Source organism: Lissotriton helveticus, chromosome 1_2, assembly GCF_964261635.1.
Source record: "Lissotriton helveticus chromosome 1_2, aLisHel1.1, whole genome shotgun sequence".
NCBI classification, from domain to species: domain Eukaryota; kingdom Metazoa; phylum Chordata; class Amphibia; order Caudata; family Salamandridae; genus Lissotriton; species Lissotriton helveticus.
In genome coordinates this window covers 151,224,657-151,241,255 of record NC_136058.1, presented here as the reverse complement: position 1 = coordinate 151,241,255, position 16,599 = coordinate 151,224,657, and the positions used below count along the sequence as shown (strand labels likewise).

General features: G+C 43.3%; 1 protein-coding gene across 5 annotated transcripts in view; it reads right to left on the bottom strand.

Moving 5' to 3' along the window:
• Window positions 1-16,599, bottom strand: part of SSBP3 (single stranded DNA binding protein 3) — a 315,215-nt gene that overhangs the window by 138,011 nt on the left and 160,605 nt on the right. For 4 of the 5 annotated variants that reach the window (XM_078670343.1, XM_078670332.1, XM_078670351.1 and 1 more), the window contains exon 5: window positions 10,408-10,497. In XM_078670343.1, the coding sequence (XP_078526469.1) occupies window positions 10,408-10,497 (90 nt within the window). Of the gene's footprint in view, window positions 1-7,325; window positions 7,460-10,407; window positions 10,498-16,599 lie in introns of those variants that run through there. The other variant, XM_078670367.1, reaches the window with a different exon arrangement.

Genomic DNA, 16,599 nt, shown 5'->3' with positions numbered 1-16,599 from the left:
CATCAATGCTTCATCCAGGAAGGTACTACAGGCAACAGCAAGACAATCTCAACTCCACGACCGGTTAGAGTATCTTTCTTTGCACTTGCCTTGTACTTCCAGTTGTAGTTAAGCTTTGCGAGCTCCATGACTACTGGTAGCAGAAGACAGAGCGAGAACGAAGATTAGATAAGCCCCCTGCGGACATCAGTCAGCCACGTGGTGGTGGTGGTGGTGGTGGTATATCGTCAGGGGCGCGAAGCCGAGATAAACACAGAGAGAAGTATGTCAATTCGCATCATGTAGTTTAATGTACAGCACTTTACACCTTCAGGGGTATCCCCCCCCCACACATCATGCAGCGGGGGGGGGGGGGCAGCTGTTCCACGGCGAGGTACTACGGAGACCTACACAGCACAACACGGGCGAAGGAAGGCCCCAGCACCCCTTTCTCGTGGTGCTGCCAAGTTTACAGACTAGGACACCATGAATGCAAGGTTCACCGATGACTTTAGACAGCAGGCACTGCGCGTGGGCTGTACCCCCACGACAAAAATATTCCTCGGTGCCCTATTTCTGTTCTAAATGATGCCTGTGCCTCTATGGGAACATACTTTTTACCATATTGTATTTAATGTTAATGCAAAACAAAAAATTTAAATAGAACATGCGTTTCTCCAAGGATTGCAGATACAGTTGAAAAAATAATTGGATCTTTTTGTTGTTTAAAAACTCTTGATTTAGGAAATCCAAATATTACTGATCTCAACCAATCAAATACTGGGCTAGCACCAAAGAACACACCCTGCAATATTTTACATCTTTTTTTCATCTGTTGGCAAACTTTGCGAAAAATGGAATTAAGACCGAAAAAATATTTGATATCCTTAAGTGAGGATTTTGCTGGTGCTCTTGTAACAGATCTGTTTCGATTTTGCTGCCATTTCAGGTCTGATTGTTAGCCAAGACTTCTTGATTTTACAAAAAATGTGTATAATATACTTGAACTTTCACCTGCCCACTTAATCCACGAGTGTGTTGCGTCATTCAATGTTTTACTTCTGCTCACTACAGCATACAATATGGAGCAATTAAGCCAGGTTACTCAGCCATTGATTGGCTACCTTTACAATAAACGGCGGCATCGTGCTCTTTCACAAGAGCACATCCACATTTAAAGTAGTTCCCTTCAGTGCCAAAGTCTACAATGGAAAAGTGTGCTTTTTGAGATCAAATTGATATTTTCGGTTTTAATCGACCATTTTTTAATATTTTGTTGAAGGTCTGCAGATCCCCTAACAAAGTTACATAAAAAAGCATGCCAAAACAAACGTTGACAAAACTGGCAGTCTGTGATGCACCTACTGGCTTTGCCAATGCTTCTTCGGACTAGGCAAAGGTTGCCATTTCACACGCTCATAGAATCTATGCTTGCATTCATAGCAATATGGTGAAAAAGTCCCCATCTCCACTCACTTGGCACTGCCGAACAGGCCATTAAAAAGATAAGCCAGGAATAACCCCATATGAGGACACATGGCCAAACCATGATTTTCAAACAGTAAGTGATCAAGTGTTCTTAAATTACTTTTAATTCTAGAAATCAGGCATTGTTTAGGTTAACCCTAAACCTGGATAAAAATGGCACAATAATGTAAAAGCACACATCAAAGTGGTAAAAAGGTACTTCTGCTCTGTTTTCCAGAGGTGTCCCCTAAGAGGAAGTTGATATTAGATGAAAGAGAGGTTTGGTATTTTTGTAAATTAAAAAGTATACAGTAAAATGCAGTTCATTACATTTTATAGCAAGCATCTGCAATGCAATAGGTCTCGCATTTGAGAGAGTTTAAGATATTGGCATTGTAAATGACAATGCCTTTTATTTGCATGTTTTGATAATTAACACATAAATAAAAGGCATTGCCATGAGTAATGCCAATAGCTCAAACTCTTGTAAATGGGAGACCTATACAAGGAAGCTGCCGCCATTGGCATGGTGCGCTGAATGTTGCAGGAAAGCATGTCGTGCGTGCAGTAGCAGAAACTATTTACATAAAATAGTGCTTACACTGTGAGTCTTTTTTCAATCTGTAACAACCGAAGTAAAAGGGCCAGTCCTCATGGGAGGTTATGAATGAAGACAAGGCGGTACTAAGGAGGGACTAACAAGTCTATTAATGAATCAGAAGCAAGTATTTATGAATGACAATGACACAAGCCAATGACAAATATAGGTGGAGAGTGGGTGGAGCTTCTATTCCATACTCCAATACAGCATGGCTCGCAGAGCAGCGCATGTGCTGCCCAGACTCCAACTAAAAAGTGCCCCTTCATAGACGAGCGTCTAAAGTTGTGTAGCCTCAGACCATGCCCGCAAAAAGTGGTTTGGAGCTGCTAAATGATCCGTGTTTTTAGATCAGGATAGTATGGCATACAGATCAGCCCAGGAAGAGGTCATAAGGACGACGGGACCCTGATTGGGCAAGGACAGTAAGCCACTAGTCTGACAAAAAGGACTTTCAACCTCCCAAAACTGTAGTTTAGCTAACAAAGGCGCAGCTGCTTGGAGAAACTCCTAGAAGCCGCCTTAACTGCAAAAGGAGGTGTCCAGGGAGCTGTAAACTGCCTTCACCCAACTATCAGCTTAGGCAGGTGCCACAGTGGAGAAAAAGAGGGTGAAGAGTTCAACTGCTATTGGACATAACAGTTTGAGATTTGCACCAACAAAATAGTCTGGGTTCCCTACTAAGCACCTATGAGGGTTTGCACACAGAAGTTCGGTGAATACAACCAACACAATAAAAACTAGTCTTGGTTTAATGGGTATAAAGGTATTACTTACATCGTTCAACCTACTCACTGAAGGTAGCGGGCTCATGGGCTACGTGTATGTGGAAAATGTAGAATGACTAGTCCTTTGGTGCCCTTTCATTGCCTGTTGTAACATTTCAAGAAGCTTTTTTTAGACATACATTTTAAATTACTCTCTTAAAATCCCCATTACAAGATTTAGATCTACAAATAAATGCTGTAAACTGTGGTTTTATAAATATACTTTAACTGTGATGACATTGTCAAAGTAAGTAAACTGCGTAGTTTCTCTTTACACTGCTCTCAAGTGACCCCCATTTGGAGGCTTCAAGCTGCATCTTGCACTCCTTTGTGGTCCAAATCTGATTGCCCTCCTATGGTGACGCTCAAAACTACTACTTTGGTCCCATGCCATTTTAGACCCCGGACGAGGATCCAAAGTGTTTTTCCACGAGTAGCACACTACTCCGGAGCCAAAAGAGAATTCGTCTACATTTTATTCACCCTTCCTTAAGATTACAATAAAGAATATGATGAGGTGGCATGAATACAATTATGTTACCTTGCTTTACACTCCCTGTTCATCACTTCCTTTCGTTTGGGTCAAGATTATTTTAGGATATTACTCTAATTCTATCAGTCAAGCAGAATTGTAACGAGTTTATATTAAATAAAAACATTTTGTTACCACAAAAGAAGCAACGCACTTTCGAGCATTTATTGAACATTCAGTGAAACGAAACGTCACATTTGCTTTTAGAAATATCAAATTGATGGGATTGTTTCTAGGATGTACTCCTGGATGATGAGCACACGGCCTTAGTCTCCGAGCCTGCACCACATGATCAGTGCTTAAACTTCCGCAAGCAGTTGCTATATCCAGCACAGGTGACTGGAGACCAAGCATGGAGTTCAGGAACCAAGGGAGATGTAATGAGGTGACTTACACACTCTTGTGTTTTCAAGAAGTAAATTCCAAGGTTATATATGAGCACTAAATACTCATCATTGCACCAAGGGCACTCCTCACACACCCCGAGCTTTAAACACTACCAGCTGATGAATCCTTGACTAGCAGATCAACTATCAGCTATGTACCTTATAGCCTAGAGATCAAATCATAGGTTCTTCCTTTCACCATATGTGTAACTCTAGTACTGGGAGACAATGACATACACACATCTACAATCTGCCCAGTAACTGGGAGCATTTCAAATAGGCTAACTTCTACTTGCAACTCATAAGGGAGCACAGTGGGCTTTTACCCCGACCAGATGCCCCGGTCATGGATTCTATCCTGGCTTGCACCTTTCATTTATCAAAATGCAATACTTTTTTATATTTTTTATTACAAAAGTGAGAGCCATTATAATTAATAATAGCAAATATAAAATACACACATATTGTGTCATGTCTATAGAGTTATTCTGATACCATGATTTTATATATATATATATATATATATATATATATATATATATATATATATATATATATATATATATATATCCCTTCACTCGGTTCCTTTCCGCCGGGTATTTGCAGCGCTCTCACGTCGGTTCATTCTCCTTGCAGCAGACCCAGGCCGCTATCAATTTCAACACAATCCACCCTTCACAGAGTGAATAAAATAGGACGAGCTAGAGTTATTTTACTTTTTGTATTCTTTTTTCAGCCTTCAGATAGGTAATATGGCAGGCAAACACAGATCTACGCGTTTCGGGAGCCCTCTCCCTTGCTCACGATCAACCTGGCCCCAGGGTGAATACACATTGAAAAGCATATTACATCACTTCCTGGTAATTGTTCATGTCGCCCCTTAGCCTTCTGGAGGTTGTAGTTTTTACAATTACAATTCAATATAGTCCCGTTATTACTTCTTTTCCAAACAGTTCCGGTGTTCCCAGACTTTCACCTTTATATCATGCAAACCACTTGCATCTTTCATGTTGTTCCCCTCAGGATTGCGATTCCGTTCCTTTGAGCTTTCAGCCTTATTAAGACTATTGTAGTTTCATTTCTCAAGCGTCATCCTCCACTGTTTTGGGCCCAATCACCATCGCTTTAGGTCACTTCACCTACCCTCCGGTGGGCGATCATTATTTTTCTTGTGTTTTATCTTTTTTTATTTGTTGTTTTATATGCCCTCTATAAGATTATAAGATTGGCGAATTACATTCTTTTGGATACAAGATTATTTAATTGGAAAGACCTAGCCGTGTTGGAAGTAGAACCGGATACTAGGCATAGAACTGCCAGTTGGGAAGCCATACAGCCCTGAAGAAGTCGAGGGTGATTACCCCAACGACGAAACACGTGTTGGCTGGACCTTGTGGTGTTCTCTGGAATAAAGATAAAAGAATTCTCACTTAAAGACTAGACTGGTTTTGATTTCAACCTTGGATCAGACTTCCAAACTACACACACGCGTGTGCACAGGATTGGACTTTATGTATTTAAGACCCTTTGGTTCCAATCAGAAAGTTTTAGGGGTTTTTCCCTCACCTGTTGCACCGTTAGATTTTATGTGTTAATCCACAATACGATACACTCCAGGCGCCGTATTTCCTGTGCAAATTAATACCCCCTTTTGGTCAAATTTCAAGATTGGAAAGATCTTGTAATAGACAAAAGTAGTAGAGTAGCAGTAGCAGCATATGACGTTGCTAGCTGTATGTAATAGTGTAATACTAGCAACTATTCACATCAGTGTGGGAAAGGAGGTGCGCTCCTGAAACCTGGTTATCAGTGTGCTCTGAGGCCAGCAGTGCATACGAGTGCCCTCAAACCCTAAATATTGCTGCCCTTGGTTGTTACCCTCTGTATACTGGTCCACCTCAGTTCTCCACCTTTCTGAACCATGCAGGCTCTCTTTGAGCTTCGTCTTCCTTCTACCAGCACCATGGAACCTGCTCCAAGTGTTCCAGGCCTTCGTCCACCCAAGATCCGACAGGCCCTCTCCATCTGCTGAATTTATAGCCCTGGTATGAAACAAGGAACTCTGGCAAACAAAGGCATTAGCGAAGGAGAGGCCGTGAGTGGTTTTAAGGCACTAACCTAGTTTTTAGCTTTCCATTCTAACTTGGAGAAGCAGCAGAGGATGGCTCAAGGAGCCTGGAATGTCTCCATGTGTAGATACACGATAGGAGAGAGCCACTGCCCTGGAAATGGTTATGCATGAAGTGTTTAAAAAAAAAAAATTACGTTCTGTTTTACACCTTACACCTGCAAGAAAAGAAGCTATTAATAAAAAATAAAGTGGGTGGCACAAGCAGCATTAGGGACTGAATTCCTGCTCCTGTGTAGTATAAGAATAAAACACCGAAAATAATGATTAAAAAAACACGACATAATCAGGGTGTTGTGCCTCCATGAAGGAACCCTAAGGTCTGTTCTCTTTATATGGTGGCGTACCGCCTTGAAACTTACAGGATAATGCAACATACAGTTGGGTAGACTTTACCCCATACATCCTTTCCAGGCAGGCGCCCAGAAGCAGCTAGCAGGATTAAGAGGAGCAGGCCGGCCACGCGCTGGCAGGGCACCCACTTCTCTTTATTTTGAATACATGTGCTGGAAAACAAGAACGAATCCTTCTGCAGGCAAACGGTGTGCGGGTTGAAATATCCACGAAAGAAAAGGGGAAACGGTAAAAACAAGTATCATGGCTGCCTGTCCTCTGGCACTCCAGGCGCTATGCCTGCTTCTTTCAGGAAGGGTGGGTTTCATCAGGAAGAGCGTGGCTTGCCGCAATCTGCTTTGTTACAAACCTGCCGTGGTGTGTAAACAGCAGCAGAGCGGGAGCTGAACTGTATGTTTGCTAACACAAAGCTGTGTCACTGAGCAAACACGCAGTGTCTACCTGGCACCCTCGGCGCCACCATCTTGTGGAAGTCAAGAGCCTGGCGGGCACGTGCTTGCCAGCGTTCATTGCCACGTGCCAAACCTAACTTGCGAGAGCAGAACTTCACTAAGAAGTTGGTCATTCTGTATTTCAGTTGAGATCATTTTGGCCTCCCGAATCCTGCGCGCACCCACACTAACCGCGTCCACACACTTCAGCAACAAAGCACCAGGAAAGGAGAGAGAGAACACGAAGTTCCACAGGTCAGCAGACCAACAATATAGCGCGCGACGCCGGCATTTGTCTTAACTATCTGCATACGCCAGGACAGCGCCCCCCTGCGGAAGACCTCGGACATGACGATTCAGCCCGCCCACTGCAGCTAACAGAAAATGTCAAATATTGAACCAGCAGCTAGTAAGCTAACGGACCGTGTGCCCTGGCAATCTTCGCTTTTTTCTGCCTTACAAGACAATGCCGGCCATTACCAGGAAGTAATTCTAAAAATAGAGTGATGGATGGGTGATGACGTCATTTACAGTCATTTCGACAACGTGGCCTTCCTAGAATCGTAGCCACCGTTGAGTCACTGCTTCGCCACACAATGTATCGTCTCTGGTCCTCCCCCCGTGGACTCACGGCCCGCGAAACCCTCACTGAAGCCCCCAGCGCTTTCCAGGTCCCCTCTTACCTGAACAGAGGAGCAATCCAACTGCCCTGAAGGGAAACTCTTCCATAAGGCAGCGCCAATGAATCGCCTCAAGGCGCCTGCCGGTAGGACTGCGTGTGAGTAACACTTAAAAGAGGTTAGGGTCAAGCGTGGGATGCTGGATGTCGTGCTGAGGCACAGGGAAGTGAACGCCTAGGCCGCAGAGTGGGGCCTAATCTACTCTCAGTCAAAGATTCCACACAGACACTAACTGTAACTATGGGCCGAAGACCACGAGCGGTCTCGCGAGCCCGCCCTCAGGGTGCATGAATGCGTGCATGCATGTGTACGTGTGTGCGTGCGTGCGTGTTTGGACGGGCGGCTCCGTCAGTACACTGGGGAGAGTCTGGGAAGGGACATAAGCTAGGGTAATGGGACAGCGAGTCGTCCACCCACCCCCTCAGCCAGTTGAAATGGAAAGCCAGGAGAAGAACTTAACACAATGCGTTCAGTAGTGCGAACTCGGAGAAGGCAGGTGTGTACACCGTCACGGTTCACTTGCACCACTATAAACTCACGGACTGCTCAGGAGAGACCAGTCCTAATGATAAAGATGCAGATATATAAACGGACAAGTCAGCAAGGTGCTCGCTCCAGCGTGGGTAAAGAGGCAGCCAATCCAAATCGTGAATGCAGATGCGGAATCCCACACAGGAGGGCACCCATGCAAATAAAAGATGGCGTGCACGCCAGTTCTTGTCAGATGAATGCACCGCGGTAAACTACAGCAGGTAAAATTATCCCTTTTCCCACTCTGACCTTCTAGGCCTCCTTTGCCCAGTTTCCCCAGCACAAGGGTCTGTACACTCCCAGGTAAAAAAAATTCAAGGGATGTGGGGCACAGATCCCCAGAGCTCCTAAGCAAGGCACCCGGGGTAAGGCAAAGTTACAAAAGACACTATCTAGTACCGGACAAAGGAGCATGACAAAAAGAGGCCAAAGGGGATCTTACATGCACATCATCTTGAAGTGTATGGTAGGACCCTCAAGCATCACACCACTCATGGAAACCTTCCACCAGCACGAAGGCAAGGTCTTGGAAGCCACCACTTCCAGATTCCAGACTAAGCACCAAGAAGGATAACATGTATTTCTGTCTCCCTGGCAAGGCAGGAGTGCTACAGTGCCACACAAGCGGCCTTTATGGGCCACACACACCAAGGGCACTGCACGCTCCAGGTGACTGACCCAAATAAGTTGCTATGAGTGGAAGGGGGTAGACTATGCTTCTAGACAATCTGGTCCATGGTGTTGTGCAAAACAAATCAATAGATACGACATTGAAAGACATGCAGCCAATGGTCCCAAGTGGGCCACAGACAAGTGTGGTTTCTCAGGCTCTTCAAATAAGTCTAAAAGGAAGGTCAAGTGCCCTGCGCTCCCCCTTTACCCCTTTTCTAACCACTGGCCAGGTGTGCCGAGTTTACCTAGTGCATAACTAGAATAATGTTTGTAATATTTAAGAAATCTTGAGTTATTTCGCTTGTCCCCAACCCCACAACACAGTCAACAGCAACATTCAGATTTGCGAAAGAAAACCCTAGTGTGCCATGAGCGTGTCTAAATAATTCAAAATACTCCGCAATCTCCCTCTTTGCCACCGCAACGAGTGCCTCAGGAATATACACATCCCGCCCACGCACACACACCGCCTCGGGAGGTGCACTTTGCTCTTGCTGTTCATGCAAACAAAAGATAGTGCAAATAAATACACACATTGAGGCGATAAAGAAAAAAGGTGAAAGATCGGCTAGCTATCACAAGCAGACAGTTTGCTTCCACTTCCAGGGAGCCAGCGGTGTAGTGTGAGAGTGGAGCAGCGCTGCCCAATGGTCGTCCCCCATCCCAGAGCATTCAGCTCTCTCCTACACTGCACCTTTATCAGCTTTTGTGGCGAATACCCTACACGTAAGTTTGTCGGACTGAAGACACTTCTATAGTGCTCCAAGAACCCAACCACTCTTCACTTGCTTTGCAGTGCTACTGTGAACTTTTGTGAGGAAGCCTTGAACAAATACTTCACGTGAAGGCACAGCCTTCTCATTCTGTAAGGCGATCTGATTAGGTGGTTCCCTTAAATTTTTGTTCAGAAGCCTCTTGTAGCTGCGCTGTACCTGGCAGCGCAGCGGAGAAACTCCACAGAATCGCACTAAGGTCTGGACCTGCCCTGCTGTCTTCCCCAAATGCCCACTGCCTTCTGACAAAAATGCGGCCAGACAGGTGCATATCCATTGAGGATCTGTAGTGAACAATTAATGCTTTTATCGTCATCAGAAGGCATGAGGGTGCCAATGTTAGTGGGTCTATGTGCACATAAATTTTAAATCCAACCATGAAATCCTTTATACGATGCCAACTGTCAGGAGCAGCGTATTCCATTGTCCAAAAAAGGAAAATGCGACTCCAAATACTTTGCATACTTTTTCCATCCTCCCTGACCCCAACCGAGACCTTACTTTGGACAACAGCATGTTCGACACAAACTTAAACACACTCTCAAGCTAAACACTTCCCATTGTCTTTAATAACTTCATTAATCAAACACCACCAAACTCATACAACAAAGGGCAGGTCCAGAGCAGCATGGTGGGGTACCCAGATGGAGAAAGCGCTACGGTGCCATAAAATTAAACTAAGTGCTATACAACAACCATCATCATTCTACACAACATTGAATGCAACATGGCTGTTTAGAGGTACAGCACTTCCATTAACAGACTTCAATTTGAGCATTTTCTTCTACGCTGTAAAATGAAACACAGCAGTCTAGGGTTCAACCGAGTGACATCCATTTGTACGAGCAGAAGTTGCTCCAAATAACTTTCTACCGTTCTCCCTTCGAATAGATACGGTTTGTTCTCATCCATTTTCTCTAGAATTCCTAAAACAACGTTTGGCCGATATACCCACCAGCCTACTCCAAGGTCGCCGCATTTAGGCTAGAGTCACAACTAGTCACATGGTGCGCCAAGTCAATAAGAGACTAAAGCTAACATGCACTGTACCACAAACTTAAAAGCCATGAGATATGAATGGAAAGATTGCTGAAAAGCTTGAGTCTTACCTGAAAGAAACCTGGAGGGATCGGGCCACCCGGCATCCCATCGTTGGGGGGAATGTTTCCAAGCACTGGACTGGGGGCAGCAGCTGCACTCTGCAAGTAACCAAAGCAACACATGAGGAAGGGCCATGAGATCTACTTTACATATCATGCACGTTCTGCTCAATGCTTAATCACTTCTTACTCTGACTCCCCCCCTCTGTAATAGGCAGAGTATATGTACCACCACATAAAGGCCATCAGGATACAAGGCATTCACCGAAACTCAAGATGCAGACCTGCTCTCTCGCAGGTCACGCAAACGTGCTAGTTACACCCTCTTTTCCTTAAAAAAAAGCTGCTATCACCTATCCCCTGTGCCCTCACCCTCAAGAAGCCACACCCTATGGTCAACGTTTTGGGTTGAGTATCTCATGAGCTCAGAATGCAGAGGTCTGGTCCAAACTTTGAGCATTCCTATGTGGCCCTTTTCCATAACACGGATTTTCAGCAAGAGTCTTCAACAACTCTTCATTAAGTGAGTCCAATGGAGGTCAAATCACCTCAAATGCATTTACAAAAGAGGTCCTTAAATTAACAAACTTACATTCCTGATCATCTGCTGTAGATAAAACCCTAAATCGGAATCCACACAGTCCATATAAAGAACAATATTAATTTAGTTTGCGTTCAACCTTGGGGGTTAGTTTTAGGAGTGGAACAGTCTCGAACTCTAATCATAAAAAAGTTTGACGAGTCTGCAATCATCTAAAAATGGAGTAATTAGTTTGTTCAGGTTTGACACGACCGCCACTTCTGGGGAACAGTGACTGGACGAGGTGTCGATCATCATGACTTAAGGTTGTTGTGTAAAAGTTTATGAAACACCCTATAAATGGAAATACACCACAGTACAACTTACTTCTACCAGACATAAGCATCATCAGTAGTACACGGCCCCCATGTGGAGGAACCCTCCAGACACTGGTCTCATTCACAGACTGAACCCATAAGTGCAGTAAAACAAGAGCCGCAGATCATGAGCGCCACAATGACCATAGGGGGTCCCTAAGCCAGGGCTGTGTCCCTGGGCACCAGTGTTAGTCACATGAGATCAGAAGAGGCAATCCTATTCACTCTCAATGGGAGGGGCTCTTTTGCAGTAACGCGGATGTACCTCCACCTTAACCCTGAGGGGTAAAGAGAAATCATAACACGCATCTGCAGAGAAATGCACTAAAAGGTGGGTGACCCCCCCCCATACAAACAACTCTAAAAAACAGTATGTTTGCATTACCCACAGTCCCGATACATCTTTTACAAACTTTGCAATTCTGAATTTATACACTTGTAACTAGCAGAACTCCGAAACACCGGAGATAGATATAGAAATATATATGGATATGATAGGTATTATTTTTTTAGAAAGAAACATTTCCATGAAGTTCTTTGAAATGGGAATACAATAAACTACTTCGCTAACATTTTAGCACCAGAAGAATATAGGCACAAAGGTTTGGCTTTCCTTCTATAGATCTTTACTTTGGGAGTATGATGTGAAGTGTGAGTTTAATGGAATATTAATAGTACGTACCTCTGGCAGCTGGATTTGAGACATGTCTCACGGGGTTACTGAGATCAGAGCGCTGGTGCAAAAATAGGAGCTAACGGTTACACTAGTAGCTATGGTAAGTGATCAAAAGTAGGGAACATGTCAAAAGAAGTTCACTCAGGAGGCAGTACTTGGTCTGGGAATCCAGAAAAGGACACTAAAGACAGACTACTGTGACGAGAGGGGCAAGTCAAAGGCCCCCAGTTACCCACAAATAAGTGACCCTGAATGGCCTTATAATAAAGGTAGAAGGGGCAATCAGCAGTTGAATCCACAACGCATCTGCAGAGAAATGCACTAAAAGGTGGATGACCCCCCCAATACAAACAACTCTAAAAAACAGTATGTTTGCATTACCCACAGTCCTGATACATCTTTTACAAACTTTGCAATTCTGAATTTATACACTTGTAACTAGCAGAACTCCGAAACACCGGCGATAGATAAGGGACCCTGAATGGCCTTATAATAAAGGTAGAATGGGGAATCGGCAGTTGAATCCACAACGCAGGGTCAGGCACTCGATACCCAGTGCACGTTTATTTGTACTTCTGTGTTTTTGAGCCCTGCGTTACACTAACATGAAAGTAACGGTGATAGTGCATGCAGGCATTCTTCCAGTCACAGGAATAGGTAGTAAATTCAATTAATTCCAGTTATGGGTAAATGCTTTCTTGACTACCAGCAGTGAGATCTGCTGCCTTTCTGGGAGTCTCTTTATTGCATTACATTCAGGGACACTAGGACACAAAGTTCTAAAACGCCGAGCCTCACATCGAACTTTTAGCCACAATTGCATCAGCTGATTAATATTAATCACATTTTGTCTTATCGTTAAAAATATGGATTACAGTCCTGTCCACCAAAAGTAAGCACAGAGAATATCTACACAATGGCAAATACAGAATTAATTACAAAAGAGCAACAAAACATTACTTTTCAACCACCATAAATGACATAAAAGTCTTGAAAGATTCAAGCTATGTTGTGGGAAAATGTAGGAAAACAGAATGAACTTGTCACAACAATGCACGTAGCCATGCTCAGCCTAAAAGAGTCTCTGCTAGCTTTATTTGAAGACAGTCTACACCTGGCCATAAACAGATCAACGTGGTCTGTTGATCTGGGCTCCTTTAGTCAAGGCATTTCAGCCATCTCTCATATTAGCATCTGCATTTAATAGTTCTAGGAAGGCCATCTGAATCCGACCCAAATTACAAAATATTCGAAACTATTCCCAGGTAAAAGCCAATAGATTTGACAATCTGCCTTTCACACATTTTTTCAACATGCCTTTTGCAGTCACAAAACATCTTGTCTATTGAACACAAACTTCCTGGTATAGTTTCAGGACCCCCTGTCACTCTAGTTATCATCATTTGTATATAATGTATAAGATTAATTAGTTCATTTTCTATGCAAAGTACTTGTCAGGACAACAATAACTGGTCTGTGCTTCTCCATTATAGCTTACCTTCAAAGCAAATAAGTGGCTCTGAAAAACGAAGCTTTTTTATAGTTTAAAATAAATTTGCTGAGCGGATTAGGTCACCTGAATTTCGAGGGTTACTGCCCATCAGACAAACTCAAATGTTCCATTTTAATCAGTTCAAAGAGAAACTAGAACAATTTTCTTAAGGCAAACGATATCGGTACTTAGAAGTAGACCAGACTCAATCCAACTACTTTCCAAAGATAAACAAACTGCTTGTCTATGGAAGTCAACACAATAGTGACAAAGGCTGATCTACTCGAAGGAACTGAAACTGCTGCTTTTAAAATGCAGCTTATTAGTTGAGGATTTATGAGAAAAATGATGTGCGTACAGATCATTCAATTGCATAAGGAACAATACAGACGGCAAAACAGGCCCTTATTTTAATTACAGACTGCTAATGGTTAGCCTGGCTAAACTACTGATTTTGCAGCTGGCGAGGAAAAGCATTAGAAGTTCAGGAACTCATTAGCTACAGTCTAAGAAGGCCCATACCCCTTGGCAGCCAAGAACTGACGTATACTATTGATTGTAGAGGACTGCCCTGTCGTACCCTGGTTACAAAAAAATGCTAACCAGGCTCCAACTTTCAACACTTGTACGCCTCTAGTACACCTTGTTCTTGGACAGATGACATATCCACTTCCACGTAACAGAATTTAGAAATTTAGAGACATGGCAACCATATTTTGGGGGATGAGGGCTGGTTAATTGGAATCACATGCTCTGGAGTTCATGTTTGTATCGAATGCTTTCAGTAGCCATGAGGTTCCGCAGCTGTATGGCACATCCTCAGCAACAGCCGGGAGGTCCTTGAGAGCCCTTCAAGACAGAGGACTACTTGAACGCTTGGCATCCCTGAAGTCGCTCTCACTTGAGAGGATTTACACACACAGGCACAACAAAGCCCAACATTAGCACATACTAATGGCTATCTTTCATCCACTCCAGAATTCTACATCGGTAATCGCTCTGTCAAGGTCAGGCAGCTCATCAGCAACTACACATGCTAATTTAACCAATGTTATGTCTCTGTGCTCCACACATAAGCAGTGCATCTATTTTTAACTCAAACATGCCCAGGATGGTATCTTTTGCACATGATACACTATTCAATCCTTTTGAGCTCAAATCACCCCTACGCAGAGTAAAGTAAATCAGTATACAAAGTAAAGTTCAGAGTATATTACATCAAGTTTACAAGAAACCATGTTGGAGGAAAGAGTAGATCAATAACTTGGAATCGTACTGAGATTTATTAGTACAAATGACATATTGTATAAGGTCGCAGGATAATGCTCAAAGTAAAATGCAAAGTTCACAGAATGCAGGTCTATCTACCCAATCTTCCCCCACCGCCACCTAGGAAACAGTCTCACCGCCCAGCAGTATGCACATCCTCATTCCGTCAAAGGCTGTATATCTGCTCACCTTTGGCTGCGTCGAACTGAAACATCTCCCACGTTTACCAACAGTTGGTCCTCTTTATCCTGCAACACCAGCAAAAGCAGTCCCGCTTACAGGCCACTAAACAGTCCGCTTACACTCAGCCAGCATGAAGACCAAGAAAGCTGAAGATATATGAATGTTGTCTTTTTATTTATGGACATATTCTTTTTATTGGCTGTAAACTCATATTTAAAACTGTGGTCTTATCCAAAAACCTCCTTGCTCCGCCCCCGGTCAAAAAAATATGCGATGCTGAATTAGACCCAAATTTTTCTAATAAATCAGACTTTTAGGCACCATTTGCAGAACTAAAAGGTCAAACTAATGCATAGTCGGATATGGTGTAAGCAGGAGTTACCGTGCCTCATTGCCATGTCCAAATGCAGCACACCGGAGCTTGCATGCCAGGTTGCCTGGTCGGATTTAATGCAAGCCAGAGCTTGTGTGACGGTCTTCAGCCTAACCATGTGTTTGCATGGCAGAACTGTATGGCTGAATATATGAAGTGTTGGTGTTATGCACGATTTTCTGGGAAAAGCTCCCACGCTGTTGACGCGACAACGCTGTGTCCATGCAAGTGTTGTCAAATTGAGCGCGCAGGACAGAGCAGCACGTTTTTCTGTAAATGTAATCAGCAACATCAGTCTAGTTAAAGTGTCTTGCATAACAGGACAGCTTACATATCTTGCACTGTTACCTATACTGAAGTAAAGAGGCATAGTCCATTTCAGCCTCAAGAAACAATCTTGGGTTGAGGAGTGTTCTATACTGGCAAGCCATCAACTACGTGAGGAAATCACCAAGCTGTTATAGATGTCTTGCAAATGCTACACCGCTCCAAACACACTTCTTTCAAGTATCAAAATAAGTAATTATTCACGTTTTTGTTGTATTAGGTGTTGTTAATCACATGTCTCTTTGTACGCTGCAATCTCCATAGAGATAGACAAGTAACCTGGCGTTGCTACACAAAAATACAATAATAATTAAATAAAAAAGCACCGTGATATTTGCATGTGTTTGTATCAAATTATAGAAATTGAGAAATGTTAAGGCTGTTATGTGGCATTCACAAATATTTGATGCTATGGAGGATCGTTTAAACTTGTGTGCATTTATTTTCAGATTTTAAAGGAATGATGGAATCTGAATAATTTATTGCTGTATAATTAAATATATGTGGAGTCAAAACCCTTTATTACATAAGAATAAGTTGACCTTTGTTGGTGAATCATGCAGTTGCTCAAAATAAGGGTTGGAGATACAGTTTAGAAGATGGTATTCTGAAAACGAACTTGGTGGACATCGAAAGAAAATACATTTTTCACGCTGATAATAACTGCAGAGGAGTTACATTTCAGAAGATGGCACACCCAGGTAAACAGGGCGACCATACCAAATGGTGACCATACCAGATTATGAACGTTCCTCTCAGTTGTGGCCTTCGGGGTTTAGAGTAGGTGGGAATCGGCACTTCCAAGGTAGGGATACAGCTGTTTTTGGCATGGGTGGCGAGGGGGTCGGTGGGGTGTCTGTAAATGGTACAGCTGTATAGAAACCACCAACCACCAAGAAGACATTTGAGCCAACAGACACAAGTCTCCATTAAACTTCAAAATACTCAAATGAATAGCAGTGTACGCTAATTTATCATAGACTT